This window comes from Staurois parvus, unplaced genomic scaffold, assembly GCF_062004578.1.
Source record: "Staurois parvus isolate SC_StPar_1 unplaced genomic scaffold, SC_StPar_1.0 ptg000109l, whole genome shotgun sequence".
Classification (NCBI taxonomy): Eukaryota; Metazoa; Chordata; class Amphibia; order Anura; family Ranidae; genus Staurois; species Staurois parvus.
In genome coordinates, this window is record NW_028317905.1 from 1,046,347 (window position 1) to 1,064,330 (window position 17,984).

At 46.6% G+C, this 17,984-nt stretch overlaps 1 protein-coding gene across 1 annotated transcript in view; it reads left to right on the plus strand.

Moving 5' to 3' along the window:
* Positions 1 to 17,984, plus strand: part of ARFIP2 (ARF interacting protein 2) — a 120,272-nt gene that overhangs the window by 29,217 nt on the left and 73,071 nt on the right. Inside the window, exon 2 of the mRNA XM_089671629.1 lies at positions 13,582 to 13,687. Coding sequence (XP_089527755.1) covers positions 13,589 to 13,687 — 99 coding nt within the window. The 5' untranslated portion in view covers positions 13,582 to 13,588. The remainder of the gene's footprint in view (positions 1 to 13,581; positions 13,688 to 17,984) is intronic.

A 17,984-nucleotide genomic window follows, 5' to 3' on the forward strand; every position in this document is an offset into this window, starting at 1 on the left:
CTTTCTCCTTCTATACATTTTGCCTTCGATATGTGCTGTCAAATGACATTAGTAAGATGGTTAAGGCGGTCCTCTGTATTATTTGATTTCTTCTTCTCTCCTATGTGGGGTTTGTACAGGATCGATCATGAGGCATAGCGAAATCTACAGGTGTGTTGAGTCTTTTGATAGTTGATGGGAGTATATATTGGAGATTGTTAAAGTGTCATTTGTCTGTCATCTTGACAAAGGGCATCTTTGTCTCCAGAAGCAGATCTCCCCGTGTATCAGAGTTCTCTACAGAGCTCTCCCCGTGTATCGGAGTTCTGTACGGAGCTCTCCCCGTGTATCAGCATTCTGTACGGAGCTCTCCCCGTGTATCGGCATTCTGTACGGAGCTCTCCCCGTGTATCGGCGTTCTGTACGGAGCTCTCCCCGTGTATCGGCGTTCTGTACGGAGCTCTCCCCGTGTATCGGCGTTCTGTACTGAGATCTCCCCGTGTATAGGAGTTCTGTACGGAGATCTCCCCGTGTATCGGAGTTCTGTACGGAGCTCTCCCCGTGTATCGGAGTTCTGTGCGGAGATCTCCCCGTGTATCGGCGTTCTGTACGGAGATTTCCCCGTGTATCGGCGTTCTGTACGGAGATCTCCCCGTGTATCGGAGTTCTGTGCGGAGCTCTCCCCGTGTGTCGGCGTTCTGTACGGAGCTCTCCCCGTGTGTCGGCGTTCTGTACGGAGCTCTCCCCGTGTGTCGGCGTTCTGTACTGAGATCTCCCCGTGTATCGGCGTTCTGTACGGAGCTCTCCCCGTGTATCGGAGTTCTGTGCGGAGATCTCCCCGTGTATCGGCGTTCTGTACGGAGATCTCCCCGTGTATCGGCGTTCTGTACGGAGATCTCCCCGTGTATCGGCGTTCTGTACGGAGATCTCCCCGTGTATCGGAGTTCTGTACGGTGCTCTCCCCGTGTATCGGAGTTCTGTACGGTGCTCTCCCCGTGTATCGGAGTTCTGTGCGGAGCTCTCCCTGTGTATCGGAGTTCTGTGCGGAGATCTCCCCGTGTATCGGCGTTCTGTACGGAGCTCTCCCCGTGTGTCGGCGTTCTGTACGGAGCTCTCCCCGTGTGTCGGCGTTCTGTACGGAGCTCTCCCCGTGTGTCGGCGTTCTGTACTGAGATCTCCCCGTGTATCGGCGTTCTGTACGGAGCTCTCCCCGTGTGTCGGCGTTCTGTACGGAGCTCTCCCCGTGTGTCGGCGTTCTGTACTGAGATCTCCCCGTGTATCGGCGTTCTGTACGGAGCTCTCCCCGTGTATCGGAGTTCTGTGCGGAGATCTCCCCGTGTATCGGCGTTCTGTACTGAGATCTCCCCGTGTATCGGCGTTCTGTACTGAGATCTCCCCGTGTATCGGCGTTCTGTGTGGAGATCTCCCCGTGTATCGGCGTTCTGTACTGAGATCTCCCCGTGTATCGGCGTTCTGTGCGGAGATCTCCCCGTGTATCGGAGTTCTGTGCGGAGATCTCCCCGTGTATCGGAGTTCTGTGCGGAGATCTCCCCGTGTATCGGAGTTCTGTGCGGAGATCTCCCCGTGTATCGGAGTTCTGTACTGAGATCTCCCCGTGTATCGGAGTTCTGTGCGGAGATCTCCCCGTGTATCGGAGTTCTGTACTGAGATCTCCCCGTGTATCAGAGTTCTGTACTGAGATCTCCCCGTGTATCGGAGTTCTGTGCGGAGATCTCCCCGTGTATCGGAGTTCTGTGCGGACATCTCCCCGTGTATCGGAGTTCTGTACTGAGATCTCCCCGTGTATCGGAGTTCTGTACTGAGATCTCCCCGTGTATCGGAGTTCTGTGCGGAGATCTCCCCGTGTATTGGAGTTCTGTACTGAGATCTCCCCGTGTATCGGAGTTCTGTACGGAGATCTGCCCTCTGAATTAGTCTTCTTCTATACCGAGATCTCCCTGTGTATTGCTGTGTACAGAGATCTGTATCTTTTGTGACAGGTCCGCTTAGAACAGGTGTAGTTCTAGTGGGCAGGACTGAGATGTGAGATCCGAGTGCTGGGCGGGGTCAGTAGACACAGGTAAAGGTGCAGTGGCTGGTGATTGGTTGTGGAGTGGATGCGGGGGTGTGGTTCCAGCTAGTGCTGACTCTTGGTTTAGTCCTGGTTGCAGTGTACTCTGTCATGGTCTGCAGGTGAGTCAGTGTTTTACTTCGCTCGGCTCGTGTCCTCTGTGTGCACCCTTCCCGGGTGTGTCACTGCAAACTCTGTGCATGGAATTTAGATTCAGTGTACAGGGACAGGATAGTGTGTGTTGTCACCAACAGTGTGACATGCAGTTTATGTTGTCACCGGGAGTATGATGTACAGTTTGTTGTCACCAGCGGTCTGATGTGCAGGGTATGTTGTCACCAGCGGTCTGATGTGCAGGGTATGTTGTCACCAGCGGTCTGATGTGCAGGGTATGTTGTCACCAGCGGTGTAATGTGCAGGGTATGTTGTCACGGGGAGTGTGACGTGCAGGGTATGTTGTCACCAGCGGTGTGACGTGCAGTGTATGTTGTCACCGGCGGTCTTACGTACAGGGTATGTTGTCACCAGCGGTGTGATGTGCAGCTTATTGTCAGTGTCATGTGCTGTGAACACCATGTTGGTGATACTGTGTTGTGACTTGTCATGGAATGAGATGCACGCCCCACTTCCTTTTGGTGTTTGGAAGCACCTCTTGTATTGGACCCCCCCCCCCCCCGTGTACCTTTCACTATGTGACACCAAGTCTCAGGCAGCTCTACTCCTTCTTCAAGGTATATCAAACCGGTTAGGGGATAGGCCAAATTTCCCTGGACAGTAGAGTGAATAGAAGAATATTTTTTGTAAACCGTGATTACAGTACAGGTGATGATTGTTCCCATGCCAAGGGGGCTTGAGATTTATTGATGTGGGGGAGGGGGAACTCTGGGAACAAGGTGTCATTCTTTCACTGTGTTGAGAAATACTGCAGTATATTTCCTGAATATACATTACTGTGCGAGCATATCGTATATACAGCAGTGTTATTCCTCCTCTCCCCTTGTTAGAAACATAGAAGAGTGACAAGAGTGTGTTCCTTTTTTTTTCTTTTCTTTTTTTTTTTCTGTATAGATCTGTTTGTCTTGTTTTTGTTCACTGTTGACTGACTCCCTACCTCTGCTGGAAGTCTATTCCAAGCATCAACTACACTTTCAATGAAAAATACTTTCTAAGGTTAGTTCTGAACTTAGATCCTGCTAGTGTGAGGTCATGTCTTGATCTCTGCTTTATATTATCCATTCTGAACATTATTCACCCTCTTCTTGGATCTGAAGGTTTCAGTCCGTCCACCCTTTCCCTTCTTTCCTCCAGACTGCACATATTAAGTTCTTGAAGTCTCTCCTGAATAGTTTTATCCCTCAGTTCTTCCAACATTTTTGTTGCCCGTTTCTGGACTCGTTCTTTCTTATCAATATCTTTTTGTCAGTGAGGGCTTCGAAACTGGGCACAATGTTTTAAATGAGGTCTCACTAAAGATCTATATAGGAGAATCAGGACCTCCTACCTACTTCTGGCGATCCCTCTAGTGATCTAAAGATCTTTATGGAAGAATCAGGACCTCCTACCTACTTCTGGCGATTCCTCTAGTGATCTAAAGATCTTTATGGAAAAATCAGGACCTCCTACCTACTTCTGGCGATCCCTCTAGTGATCTAAAGATCTTTATGGAAGAATCACGACCTACCTACTTCTGGCGATCCCTCTAGTGATCTAAAGATCTTTATGGAAGAATCAGGATCTCCTACCTATTTCTGGCGATCCCTCTAGTGATCTAAAGATCTTTGTGGAAGAATCAGAAACTGGGCACAATGTTTTAAATGAGGTCTCACTAAAGATCTATATAGGAGAATCAGGACCTCCTACCTACTTCTGGCGATCCCTCTAGTGATCTAAAGATCTTTGTGAAGAATCAGGACCTCCTACCTACTTCTGGCGATCCCTCTAGTGATATAAAGATCTTTGTGGAAGAATCAGGACCTCCTTACTCCTGCATCGATCCCTCATATTGTCCTACTTCAAACTGTATAAACTTGAATGCTTATTGGATTTAAGCATATCAGTTGATGTGTATTTGTGTAATGAGGGAGGGTGTGGCCTAAGGAGATCAACACCCTATATCTAGGTGTGCAAAATGGGCCAAAAAAAAGAGATCTAACTGACTCTGAAAAGTCAAAAATGTTAGCAATTTCAAGAGTGCGGCAACCCTTTGAAAGACTAAGATATTGGGGCGTGATCACAGAATCATCAAACGTTTTGCTGCAAATAGTCAACAGGGTCGCAAGAAACATGTTGAGAAAAAAAGACTCAAAATGAACTGCCAAAGATTTGAGAAGAATCAAACTTGAAGCTACCAGCAACCCATTATTCCAAAAGTGCAACCTACCTGGAGTTTCCGGAAGTACAAGGTGTTCAGTGCTCAGAGATATGGCCAAGGTAAGGCAGACTGAAACCCGACCACCACTGAACAAGACACACAAGTTGAAACGTCAAGACTGGGCCAAGAAATGTCTGAAGGTAGAATTTTTCGAAGGTTTTATGGTTTGATGAGATGACTCTTGATGGTTCACATGGATGAGCCTGTGGCTGGATCAGTAACGGGCACAGAGCTCTACTTCGACTCAGACACCAGCAAGGTGGAGGTGGGGTACTGGTATGGGCTGGTATTATTAAAGATGAGCTAGTTGGACCTTTTCAGGTCGAAAAAGGACACAAAATCAACTCCCAAACCTACTGCCAGTTTTTAGAAAACACTTTCTTCAAGCAGTGGTACAGGAAAAAGTCTGCATCTTTCAAGAAGACCATGATATTTATGCAGGACAATGTGCCATCACCTGCATCAAAGTACTCCACTGCTTGACTAGCCAGTAAAGGCCTTAAAGATGAAAGAATAATGACATGGCCTCCTTCCTCACCTGACCTAAACCCTATTGAGAACCTTTGGGCCCTTCTTAAATGGGAGATTTACGGTGAAGGAAAACGGTACACCTACCTGAACAGTGTCTGGGAGGCAGTGGTTGCTGTTGCACAAAAAGTTGATCATCAGCAGATCAAGAAAAAGACAGATTCCATGACTGGAAGACTTATGACCCTTCTATAAGAGAAGGGTGGCTATATTGGTCATTTTTTTTCAATGTTTATTTGTAAATTTTTTGTTTGATTATTATTCTCGCTTTAACAGATGAAAATAAACAAGTGAGATGGGAACATTTTGGTTTTTCATTTAGTTGCATAACAATTCTGCAAACTAATCGTTGCTCAATAATTGTGCGCACACCTAGATCTTCTCCTAAGAAAGCCAAATCCTCAGTTTTACTTTCTTAAATATTCAGGTTTGAGGTTTCTTAACATTTTGGATTGACCGAGAGCACTGTAGCTGTTCAATAATGAAATGAATCCTCAAAAATACAACTTGCCTGATGATTGTGCACATGGTGTAGAAGAATCAGGACCTCCTTCTTCCTGCTGGTGATCCCAATAGTGATGCTCCAGAATTCTGTTCTCTGTCCCTACCTTCAAGTCACCAAGTTTGCTCATTTTTCAGTCATCTGAAATAAGTACCCCCAAATCTTTTTCCTTTGAAGTTCTGGCCCACACTGTACCCTCAGTATTGTTCTGTCAGAGGATTCATTTTTCCTAAGGCCATTATTTTTCTTTTAGAATCATTGCCTTGACCAATCTTTGAGCAATGCCAAATCATGTTCCATGTGCCTGGGAATATCGGCCCTATTATGCACCTTTTTGCTATCAGCTCTCCTCTCACTCCTTTTCTCTCTCCTTTTGCTTTTTTTTTCTTTCTCTCTCTTTCTACTTTTTTTCTCTCTCTCTCTTCTTCATTCAGGTTTTCTCTTCTCTCCTCTCTATCTCCTCTGAATATTTTCTTCCTTCTCTATTTGCAGAAGAACAGGTTTTCCCGCTCTGTATATCCTGGAAAAGTCTCTTCGTCAGATGCCAGTCTCCCCCGCCCGCCCTCTTCATACACGGTGGATTCCACATGTGCAGCGTTCCTCTTCTGCCTGCCTCTTGTCACCAGGAGGACTGTCATTGGTTGGGTTACAGCCTGAAATCTGTTAATCTGATAATTGCAGATGGCTACGTTTTCAACCAGTATGGGTGGGACAGGCACAAAAATCCTTCAGCCATACTTATTAGGAGGTGGAAGGAACTTTCCACACCCAAAAGTTCCCTTTTTGACACTTGATCATCCACTTGCCGACCAGTCACGTACCTAGTATGTCAATGGTCTCCCCAATCAACCAGCCGGCGTGCGATCGTCCCACACATATAAGGTATCACCACAAACGTCAGATCAAGGGCAGTAATTCTAGCACCAGATCTCCTCTGTAAATCTATTATTATTGTACAGGATTTACATAGCGTCAACAGTTTGCTCAACGCTTTACATTACAATGGGAGACAATACACAAGACAGTACAGTAACAATACGATTCAATTCACGAGGGGTTCGAGGGCCCTGCTCCTTGGAGCTTACAATCTAGGAGGGAGGGGATAGTGGCACAGGAGGAAAAGCTGTGGGGGATGGAGTGGTAGGAAGAGTGGAGATCGGCAATTAGGTGAGGGCGGGGTAGACTTCCCTGAAGAGGTGGGTTTTCAGGGTGCGCCCAAAGGTGAGGAGGGTAGGTGACAGTCTGATGGATTGGGGTAGTGAGTTCCAGAGGATGGGGGAAGCTCTGGAGAAGTCCTGGAGTCGGGCATGGGAGGAGGAGACCAGGGAACTAGAGAGTAGGAGGTCTTGTGAGGAGCGGTGAGTACGTTTTGGGTGGTATATGAATATCAGGTCGGTGATGTAGTTTGGGGCAGTATTATGAACAGCTTTATACGTCGGTGTTAGTAATTTGAATTTTATGCGTTGGGCAATCGGAAGCCAGTGGAGGGATTGGCAGAGGGGGGTGGCGGATACGGAGCGGTTAGTAAGGTGGATGAGTCTGGCCGTAGAATTCAGGATAGACTGAAGCGGGGATAGCCCGTGAAATCTAAAGTGGTAACTTGTGAGTGCTTTTAAAATGTTGCCTTTGGATAGTAAAATGTACATTGTTTGTCGCCGTTGCACAGGTGGGCCCAATTTTAAAACGTGACATATTTGGTATCTAATTACTCGATGTAACATCATCTTTTATATTTTACAAAAATTGGGTTATGTATTGTTTTTTTTTTTGCATTAAAATTAAAAAAAATATATTTTTCCCCAAAAAATTGCATTTGAAAAACCCACTGCACAAATACTGTGTGACATAAAAAAAAATTGAAAACCCACCAATTTATGGAAATGCAATTATTTTAGTAAAAATAAACTGCTAAATACCTTCTCATCAGCAGTTTATAGCAGTCTTGTGACTTCTATCAGTATCTGGCCTAGTACTAGTTAATCTTGTAGGAGGAGTTTTCATTCTCCTATGACTTTCCTATGAGGCTGCATGACCCCTGACCCTCTGCACAGTGCTGATTGGCCCTGTGCTGATCACATGTACTCTCCCAAAGAAAAAAAAAACTCTATCAATACACTTTAAACTGAGCATGTGCAGAGTGACACCTAGAGCTCTGTTCTATCAGCAAATGGATTGGGGACCGTAGAAGAAGAGGAGGATCAGAGAAGACAGGATCAAACAGGCTCTTTTCATAATGTAGAGGATTAAACCCTTAGGTTCCACAGTGAGTATAACAAGCACGCTTTACTGCATATACGGACTGATTTCACTGTTGAGGGTTTAGTAACACTTTAAGTTTAACCTCGGAAACCACTAAGCAACTTATTCCCTCCCTTGTTATATCTCTCCTTGACTATTGTAACTCCCTCCTCATTGGCCTACCGAATCGCAGGCTATCCCCTCTTCAGTCTATCATGAATGCTGCTGCCACTCATCCACCTTACTAACCATTCTGTATCTGCCACCCCTCTCTGCCAATCCCTCCACTGGCCTCCACTCAGTGTCCTCCACCCCTCTCTGCCAATCCCTCCACTGGCCTCCACTCAGTGTCCTCCATCCCTCTCTGCCAATCCATCCACTGGCCTCCACTCAGTGTCCTCCACCCCTCTCTGCCAATCCCTCCACTGGCCTCCACTCAGTGTCCTCCACCCCTCTCTGCCAATCCCTCCACTGGCCTCCACTCAGTGTCCTCCACCCCTCTCTGCCAATCCCTCCACTGGCCTCCACTCAGTGTCCTCCATCCCTCTCTGCCAATCCCTCCACTGGCCTCCACTCAGTGTCCTCCACCCCCCTCTGCTAATCCCTCCACTGGCCTCCACTTAGTGTCCTCCACCCCTCTCTGCCAATCCCTCCACTGGCTTCCACTTAGTGTCCTCCACCCCTCTCTGCCAATCCCTCCACTGGCTTCCACTCAGTGTCCTCCACCCCTCTCTGCCAATCCCTCCACTGGCCTCCACTCAGTGTCCTCCATCCCTCTCTGCCAATCCCTCCACTGGCTTCCCATTGCCCAACGGATAAAATTCAAAACTAACAATAACCTATAAAGCCATTTATAACTCTGCCCCAATTTACATCACCAATCTTGTCTCTAAATATCACCCAAACCGTACTCTCCGCTCCTCGCACGACCTCTAGCTCCCTTGTCTCCTCCTTCCATGCTCGTCTCCAGAACTTCTCCAGAGCTTCCCCCATCCTCTGGAACTCTCTACCCCAATTTATCAGACTATCACCTACTCTGCTCACTTTTATGCGATCTCTGAAAACCTATCATTTCAGGGAAGCCTATACTGCCCTCAGCTAATAATGGAATGATCTACTCTTCCTACCACTCTTTCAACCACTAGCCCCTCCCTCCTAGATTGTAAGCTCCAAGGATCAGGGTCCTCCTATCCCTCTTGCATTGATCTGTATTGTTACTGTATTGTCTCCCTTTATATTGTAAAGCGCTGAGCAAACTGTTGGCGCCATATAAATCCTGGATAATAATAATAGCTTAAACTTTTATAAAAACAGTTTAGTATGGAGCAGGGAATAATGAGAACTTTGCCCATTGTTTTTTATTGTTGTCTGATTGCTTGTTGGGAAGATTGCACCTTTATTACTGCGATAGGAAGTGGGGGTAATCCTACCTACATGGACACAGAAGGTAATAAACCGGACAGAGGATCTAATCCTTCCCCATTCCACCAACAAATAGGCTTTTCCTACTGTCTGTGTCCGTGTTGGAGAAATGTAAGCCAGCCATACATGGATTGAAATTCAGCCAGTTCAGCAGAGACCGAACACATTTTGATCCACATATGGGCAACCTAATTGTACACAAATCGATTTATCGATCGACTTGTGTACTACCAGCCTGCTGGATTTCTCCTGTAGGTAGGAGGTAGTCGTTCAGCCACAAACGTGTGCGATCAAAGTGCAGACAAAAAACTGAACAGACATGGATGTCATAAAAGCAACATCTGTCCTCTTTCGCTCCGATTTACAGATCCCATGCTGAATGGAGCAGACCACGCCCGGGTGATAGGACCCTAATATGCCAAGAATGGTTGGAAGAGCCAACACCGGCTTTTCTTTCCACAACTGATTTTCATTTATACTGGATTTTCAAGATAACAAATGATGAAAGGCTTAGTGCAGTATAACACTCTTGATAGTTAGTGTTACTAAACCCACAACAGTACAATCAGTCTGTATATGCAGAAAAGCATGCTTACTGTGGAATCTAGGGGGTTGATCCTCAGCACTGTGTAAAAAGGCTGTTTGATCCTGTCTTCTCTGATCATCCCTTTCTTTACTGTCCACAATCTGATAGTACAGAGCCCTAGGAGACACTCTGCACATGCTCAGTTTGGTGTGTATTTCCAGAGAGTTTTTTGTTTTTGGGGAGGATGCATGTGATCAGCAAAGGGCCCATCGGCGCTGTCCAGAGGGTCAGGGGTCATGCAGCCTCATAGGACAGTCAGCGAATGAAAACTTCTCCTACAAGAATAACCAGTACTTGGCCGGACATTGATAGAAGTCACAAGATTGCTATATACTGCTGATGAGAAAAGGTATTTAGCAGTTTGTATTTTCTAAACTCAGTGCATTTCCATGTACTTTGGGAGACCAGATATAGTGAATGCAGGGTCCGGGGAGACCAGATATAGTGAATGCGGGGTCCGGTGAGACCGAATATAGTGAATGCGGGGTCCGGGGAGAGCGGATATAGTGAATGCGGGGTCCGGGGAGAGCGGATATAGTGAATGCGGGGTCCGGGGAGAGCGGATATAGTGAATGCAGGGTCCGGGGAGAGCGGATATAGTGAATGCAGGGTCCGGGGAGACCGGATATAGTGAATGCGGGGTCCGGGGAGAGCGGATATAGTGAATGCGGGGTCCGGGGAGAGCGGATATAGTGAATGCAGGGTCTGGGGAGAGCGGATATAGTGAATGCAGGGTCCGGGGAGACCGGATATAGTGAATGCAGGGTCCGGGGAGACCGGATGTAGTGAATGCAGGGTCCGGGGAGACCGGATGTAGTGAATGCGGGGTCCAGGGAGACCGGATATAGTGAATGCAGGGTCCGGGGAGAGCAGATATAGTGAATGCGGGGTCCGGGGAGAGCGGATATAGTGAATGCGGGGTCCGGGGAGAGCGGATAAAGTGAATGCGGGGTCCGGGGAGAGCGGATATAGTGAATGCGGGGTCCGGGATTCAGTAACACTTTAAATTGTACTTTTTCTTTTTTATAGAGGTTTATACATTTTTTATAGAGGTCCATACATCAGAGGAATAGAGAGGGACAACTGGGGAGGTGTCATAGTTCAGCAGCTTTGCTGCTTATCTGTCAGTTGTATTCCCACAGACCAGCAGGCATGCTGATACATGTAGTTCCATAGCTTTAACCTGCAAGGTCCTGCTGTTATTATTATTATACAGGATTTATGGTGCCAACAGTTTGCTCAGCGCTTTACAATATAACGGGAGACAATACAGAAACAATACAATTCAATACAAGAGGGTTAGGAGGGCCCTGATCCTGGGAGCTTACAGTCTAAGAGGGACTGTCAGTGTTTATCCTACAAGGCTTGTGTTGATGGATAATCACCTGTTGTTCCATTAGCTATGTGCCCGGTCCCAGCCCAGATAGTTCATCTTTATCTCTAGGTAAGCTGGTCTCATTTCCGCAGGCATTGCCTGAGCAACATCCAGTGTTCCTAGCCCAGGCTCCCCTGTGTTTCCAGACATTTCCTATTGCCGCTGACTTTCCAAGAGATTCCCAGTGACCCCAAAATTTGAAATTGCTAGTGTACTTCACTTTCTGAGAGGTTCTAAGTGACCCCAAGAATCCAAGTTTCCTAGTGTCCCCTGACTTTCGAAGTGATACTGAGTGACCCCAAGATTGCTTTCCTTCATTATGTTCCTGTAGTTGGGCCCCCTTGTTTCCATTACTTCTCAAATGTCTTCCAGAGCCTTCCAGTGTGATCCTCTTCCCCTTCATGTTCCCATTGTCGTCCAGCCCATCCACATTGACTGTGTGTTCCTGCCTGCAACCTGTATCCTTGCACCTGTTGTATCTTCTGAACATTCCAGTGTGCCTCTACTTCCCTTGTGTACCCCTGCCAGCTTTTAGCTTTGCTGCACTTCCATGTTTCCCTGTAGGTTTCAGTCTACCATTGATAACTGGCACCTGTGTACTCCTGGTCTGCAGCCTGCTTCAGTGTCTCCCTGTGTACTCCTAGTCTGCAGCCTGCTTCAGTGTCTCCCTGTGTACTCCTGGTCTACAGCCTGCTTCAGTGTCTCCCTGTCTACTCCTGGTCTGCAGCCTGCTTCAGTGTCTCCCTGTGTACTCCTAGTCTGCAGCCTGCTTCAGTGTCTCCCTGTGTACTCCTAGTCTGCAGCCTGCTTCAGTGTCTCCCTGTCTACTCCTGGTCTGCAGCCTGCTTCAGTGTCTCCCTGTGTACTCCTAGTCTGCAGCCTGCTTCAGTGTCTCCCTGTGTACTCCTAGTCTGCAGCCTGCTTCCTTGTCTCCCTGTGTACTCCTAGTCTGCAGCCTGCTTCAGTGTCTCCCTGTGTACTCCTAGTCTGCAGTCTGCTCCCTTGTCTCCCTGTGTACTCCTAGTCTGCAGCCTGCTTCCTTGTCTCCCTGTGTACTCCTAGTCTGCAGCCTGCTTCAGTACCTCCCTGTGTACTCCTAGTCTGCAGCCTGCTTCAGTGTCTCCCTGTGTACTCCTGGTCTGCAGCCTGCTTCAGTGCCTCCCTGTGTACTCCTAGTCTGCAGCCTGCTTCAGTGTCTCCCTGTGTACTCCTAGTCTGCAGCCTGCTTCAGTACCTCCCTGTGTACTCCTAGTCTGCAGCCTGCTTCAGTGCCTCCCTGTGTACTCCTAGTCTGCAGCCTGCTTCAGTGCCTCCCTGTGTACTCCTAGTCTGCAGCTTGCTTCAGTGTCTCCCTGTGTACTCCTAATCTGCAGTCTGCTTCAGTGTCTCCCTGTGTACTCCTAGTCTGCAGCCTGCTTCAGTGTCTCCCTGTGTACTCCTAGTCTGCAGCCTGCTTCAGTGCCTCCCTGTGTACTCCTAGTCTGCAGCCTGCTTCAGTGCCTCCCTGTGTACTCCTAGTCTGCAGCCTGCTTCAGTGTCTCCCTGTGTACTCCTGGTCTGCAGCCTGCTTCAGTGTCTCCCTGTGTACTCCTAGTCTGCAGCCTGCTTCACTGTCCTGACCCCTCTCACTGTCCCAGCCACTGGTGAAAACAAGGCAGCTCCTTAGACTCTGTTTCTTGGCTCTTCCAATGGCCCACTTTTTCACTGTATGTGCTGGCACGCTGAGTTTTTCCATCGGTGCCAATGGGTATCCTCTCTTTTCAAGACTCCAACTGTACCCCTATTTCCCAGTCTAGCACCACCGTGCTGCAAGTGACTTTTTCTAGTACTCCTGCCTACCTGTAAGCCCAGCAGATACCCCTGCACACATGCTTACCTGTAATTCTGCAAATGAGTTCTCTGAACCTAGTCAGTTGTATCCTGCTCAAGGGTTTTCCCTGAGCACGGAGTCATCAGGCATGATGACATGGAAGTCCAAGATCTCCAGCTAGTGGAGGTAAGAGTATGAAACTGCTGGAGGTTTTTAGTACATGGATTTTCGGATTGTAACCCTCTCACAGGACTTGCCTGCAAACAAAATCTGGAAGTTTCAGGAAAGCAGGGAGCTGTTCAGAAGCCCCAGCTAGGGGGTATTTCAAGGGACTTACAGTGGTCTTGTATTATAGAGCAGCAACAAAGGTGGTGGACCTAATTCGCTTTAGGGCTTCATTCTCTGCATTATAGAAAGGTGGAATCCATCTCGGCACACAAAGATTTTTCAGGAAGTTGAAAAATAATTTCCTGTTAAGAATACATTCATAGGTTATACCTGAAATTACACCCCCCCCCCAGTTATTGAGATACAATTTCCTCCTCCACCCAGGAACATGTCACCAGACTATACAGAGTAGACAGAAGTAGGAAGGGGTAATCCGAAATAAAAAATACCAGTATATATTAGTCCAAAAGACATATGTGATTGTGGCATGTATGTGCTATCTGTGTGATTATCTCCCATCATACTCTGCAGGGTCACCATGTCTGAAGGAATTATGAGTAAAGCTGCCACCATGGAGATCCCCATCAGCAGCAATGGTGTCTCCGGGACCCTCAATGAAGATGAGAGTTTGGAACAGGTAACCTTAATCCTTGTTCATATTTCTTCATTCAGAATTTCAGAATAACAAAACTCCCACAGCTCCTTCTATTTTGTTCTTCATACTGCCATATGTTGCTGCTTCTCTGCCCCATTTTTTCCTGGTCTTCAATGTGTTCATGTAAGGTTAGGTTTGTTCTCCTGTCTTCCATTGTCTTCCACCATCCTTTCTCCTATCCCATCCCTCCTGATCTTTATTGTGTTCATGTCGGGTTATAATTGCTCCTTTGTCTTCTAATACCATTACCACAAGTGTCCTTCTCCTCTCCCATCCCTCCTGACTTCCAATGTGTCTCCCTCAAGATATGTATGTTCCCCAATCTTCTAAAGTTATTTCCACCAATATTCTATTTTCTCCTCTCCCATCCCTCCTGACTTCCAATGTGTCTATCTCAAGATATCTATGTTCCCCAATATTCTATCTTCTCCTCTCCCATCCCTCCTGACTTCCAATGTGTCTACCTCAAGATATGTATGTTCCCCAATCTTCTACAGTTATTTCCACCAATATTCTATCTTCTCCTCTCCCATCCCTCCTGACTTCCAATGTGTCTATCTCAAGATATCTATGTTCCCCAATATTCTATCTTCTCCTCTCCCATCCCTCCTGACTTCCAATGTGTCTACCTCAAGATATGTATGTTCCCCAATCTTCTACAGTTATTTCCACCAATATTTTATCTTCTCCTCTCCCATCCCTCCTGACTTCCAATGTGTCTATCTCAAGATATCTATGTTCCCCAATATTCTATCTTCTCCTCTCCCATCCCTCCTGACTTCCAATGTGTCTACCTCAAGATATGTATGTTCCCCAAAATTCTACAGTTATTTCCACCAATATTCTATCTTCTCCTCTCCTATCCCTCCTGATCGTCAATGTGCTCATGTCAAGTTATGTATGTTCCTCTGTCTTCTACTTTTATTTTCACAAATGTCCTTCTTTCTCTTCTCCCATCCCTCCTGAACTCCAGTGTGTCCATGTCAGGTTATGTATATTCCCATGCCTTATACTGTCATTACCAGTAGTGTTCTTCATTCTCATCTCCAGTTCCTCTTGATCTCTGATGTGTATACAGTATGTTCCATATATTCTGCTGTTATTACCACCAAAGTCCTTCTTTCTAGTTTCCTCTTCCCCCTGGCCTCTATATTAAAATCTCTTTTGTTGTTTAATTGACCTTTCTTCTCCTTCTCCTTCCCCATCCTAGCATATAATGTCTGTGTTACTATCTTGTGTATTAGATTGTTTAAGTTTCCTTCTCGTATGCTGCCTAAGGCAGCCCATAGATGATATAATTTTCTTTCTTTCCACCATGGGTGGAACGAAAGAAAATTGCTTGATTTCCCCATCAACACAGTCCATGTTGATGGGGGAATCACTCCCACAGTGTTGTTGTGTTCTGCTGGTGGAGAGCCTTCCTTGCCAGCAGAGCACAATGATCACTATAGGTATATATCGCTATAGCTGCGAGCAGTGATTGCATGTAAAAACTCTGACAGGCTGGTTGTACTTAAAGCGGAGTTCCACCTGAAAAAAAAAAATTAGTCAGCAGCTACAAAAGCTGTAGCTGTTGACTTTTACAATACAGCCACTCGGTCCAGCGGTCCCTCGGTCAAGCGGTGTCCTCACCACCACTGGTTTCACTCGCCGTCTTGTCTTCCTGGCGCTGGCATTTTCAGTGTGGGCACCTGGCTATGACAGCTTGCGGCTTCACAACCGGGTGCCTACTGAGCATGTGCGAGAAGCGCTGAGCTTTGTGAATGGACCCGTAGTCTTCGGGGAGCTGTCACGTGTCTCAGAAGACTACAGGGAGGGAGGGGGGAGGACAGCTTCTGCTTTCTCAAGCTTGAGAAAGATGGACTGAGCTTCATCGAAACATTGATAATAAAAACACTGCTGTTTTTGATCTTCCTCCTCTGCAAGACCAGGAATGAGTGGGCACTTATTGCTTATCTGCCTGGAGAGGAGATCTACAATCTTTTGAGCCTATACTTGAGGGGAGATCAGTGTGGAGAGGTTGGAGGAGTCCCATGCATGAAGGATCCGGTATAGTGATCCTAAAAGCGCTTTGGCCCCGTGAGGGTCGGAACAAGGAGGTGAGCGGGCATTCCAGCCATTTTTAGGATATCTTCCTTACACCTGTCATCACCTTTTGGTTAACCCTCACAAGGAGCGCATTGTTTGATATATTTAGGTGTTATTCACCTCACGGGACTTATATGTGTTTCTATTTGTATTTATGTTATGCGTTTTATATATTTGAACACATTTATTCACTTTATCATACATGCACTGTTGGATGCACTTTGTTTATTATAGTGACACGGTGGTTGCTGTTTATATGTTATTTGGGATTTGTGCCTAGAGCACTGTTGTTTTGGGGGGTTGGAGCACCTCTGTGTTTAATCCCATTTTGGATTTTGTGTTTTTTGTTCAGTGTTTCTGGCCTTGTATCACTATCAGATCCAGTTTTAGGATCATTTTGGGCACTATAGTTATTTATTGGTCCCAAGTTGGACTTTTTTTGGCACTTTGTTGCACTAGTATTGTGTGAGTGTTATAGACACCTGTTTGCATTATCACATAATGTTCTGTGTGCATTTATTATTAATTTGCATATTGATTTATTTATGATATATTAGTCCTTTTTTGGACTTTATTTTTTTTGCACGTGTTGATGTAATTTACTTTACATTGTTATATACCATTGTCACATTTTATTTGTTATTATTAATAATATTTTTTTATTTTCTTTTATTTAAGTTTTTGGGTTCATATGGTATTAGCGCCACATCAATTTTGTTGGTTGATATATCAATTGACTTTTATACAACAAGCCTGCCAGGTTTTTTCTAAATGATCAGTGCTGCCAGCTAGAGCCAGCAACACTAATCATTGTATTCTGACCAGGGGCAGACTGACCATTTGGAAACTCGGCACTGCCCGAGGGCCCAGGGTCAGTAGGGGGCCCCATGAGATGCCCCTGGTACCTTTTTCATAGGCTTTTTTGAGTTTGGGCAAGGACATAGGGGCCCCATGATCCCCTATTGCCCGGGGGCCCCATGAGTTGTCAGTCCGCCCCTGATTCTTACTGTGGAGAATGCTCCCAGCTGTCAGAATACAGTACCACAGTGGGAAGGATTCCCCCATGCAACTTGAATATGTGGATGGGGTAATCTGATTTTTTTTTTTTTTTTCTTTTTCATTAACCACGCTGGTTGAACCGTTAAATAAGATTAACGTATGTGCTGAATGATTTTCTTTTTCTGCTTTCCATAAATTTTTGTGCACTGAATACTTGTCAGAATGTCTTACAACGATTGGCTTTTCATTCATTTTTTAAAGTGATGCCCTTGCATCTTACAATCTCTAACCATCTCATCTTGGCCTCAGAGACTCCGCTCTCTCCTGGATCTCTTCTTATCTATCACAGCGCTCCTTCAGTGTTATCTATAACTGTTATCTACCACCTCCCCCTCACTCCTCCTCTCTGTTGGGGTCCCTCAAGTTCTGTCCTCGGGCCCCTTCTCTTCTCCATCTACACCTCCTCCCTTGGCCAACCGATACACTCCCACGGCTTCAACTATCATCTCTATGCCGACTAAACACAAATCTATCTCTCGACCCCTCGCCTCACCCCTTCAGTCTCCGCCCGAATCATCCGCCTTCTGAACAACATATCAGACTGAATGTCACTCCACTTCCTCAAATTAAACCTTTCCAAAAAAACTGAGCTCCTAGTCTTCCCCCCCAGCCCGCCCCCCCCCCCCCCCCCCACTGACTTCTCCATCACGTCCAACAACGCCACCATCAGCCCCACCCCGCAAGCCAGAGTACTAGGTGTCATCCTAGACTCCAATCTGTCTTTCCAGCCCCAGATCCAATCACTGACAAACTCATGTAGACTTCACCTCCGCAACATCTCCAAAATACGTCTGTTTCTAACCCCAGAAACCACTAAGCAACTCATTCACTCCCTTATCATATCACGTCTGGACTACTGTAACTCCCTCCTCATTGGCCGACCTCATCGCAGACTATACCCTCTTCAGTCTATCCTGAATTCTGCGGCCAGACTCATCCACCTTACTAACCGCTCCGTATCCGCCACCCCCCTCTCTGTCATTCCCTCCACTGGCTTCCAATTGCCCAACGCATAAAATTCAAACTACTAACATTGATGTACAAAGCCATTCATAATACTGCCCCAAACTACCTCACCGACCTGATGCCCAAATACCACCCAACCCGTATTCTTCGCACCTCACAAGACCTC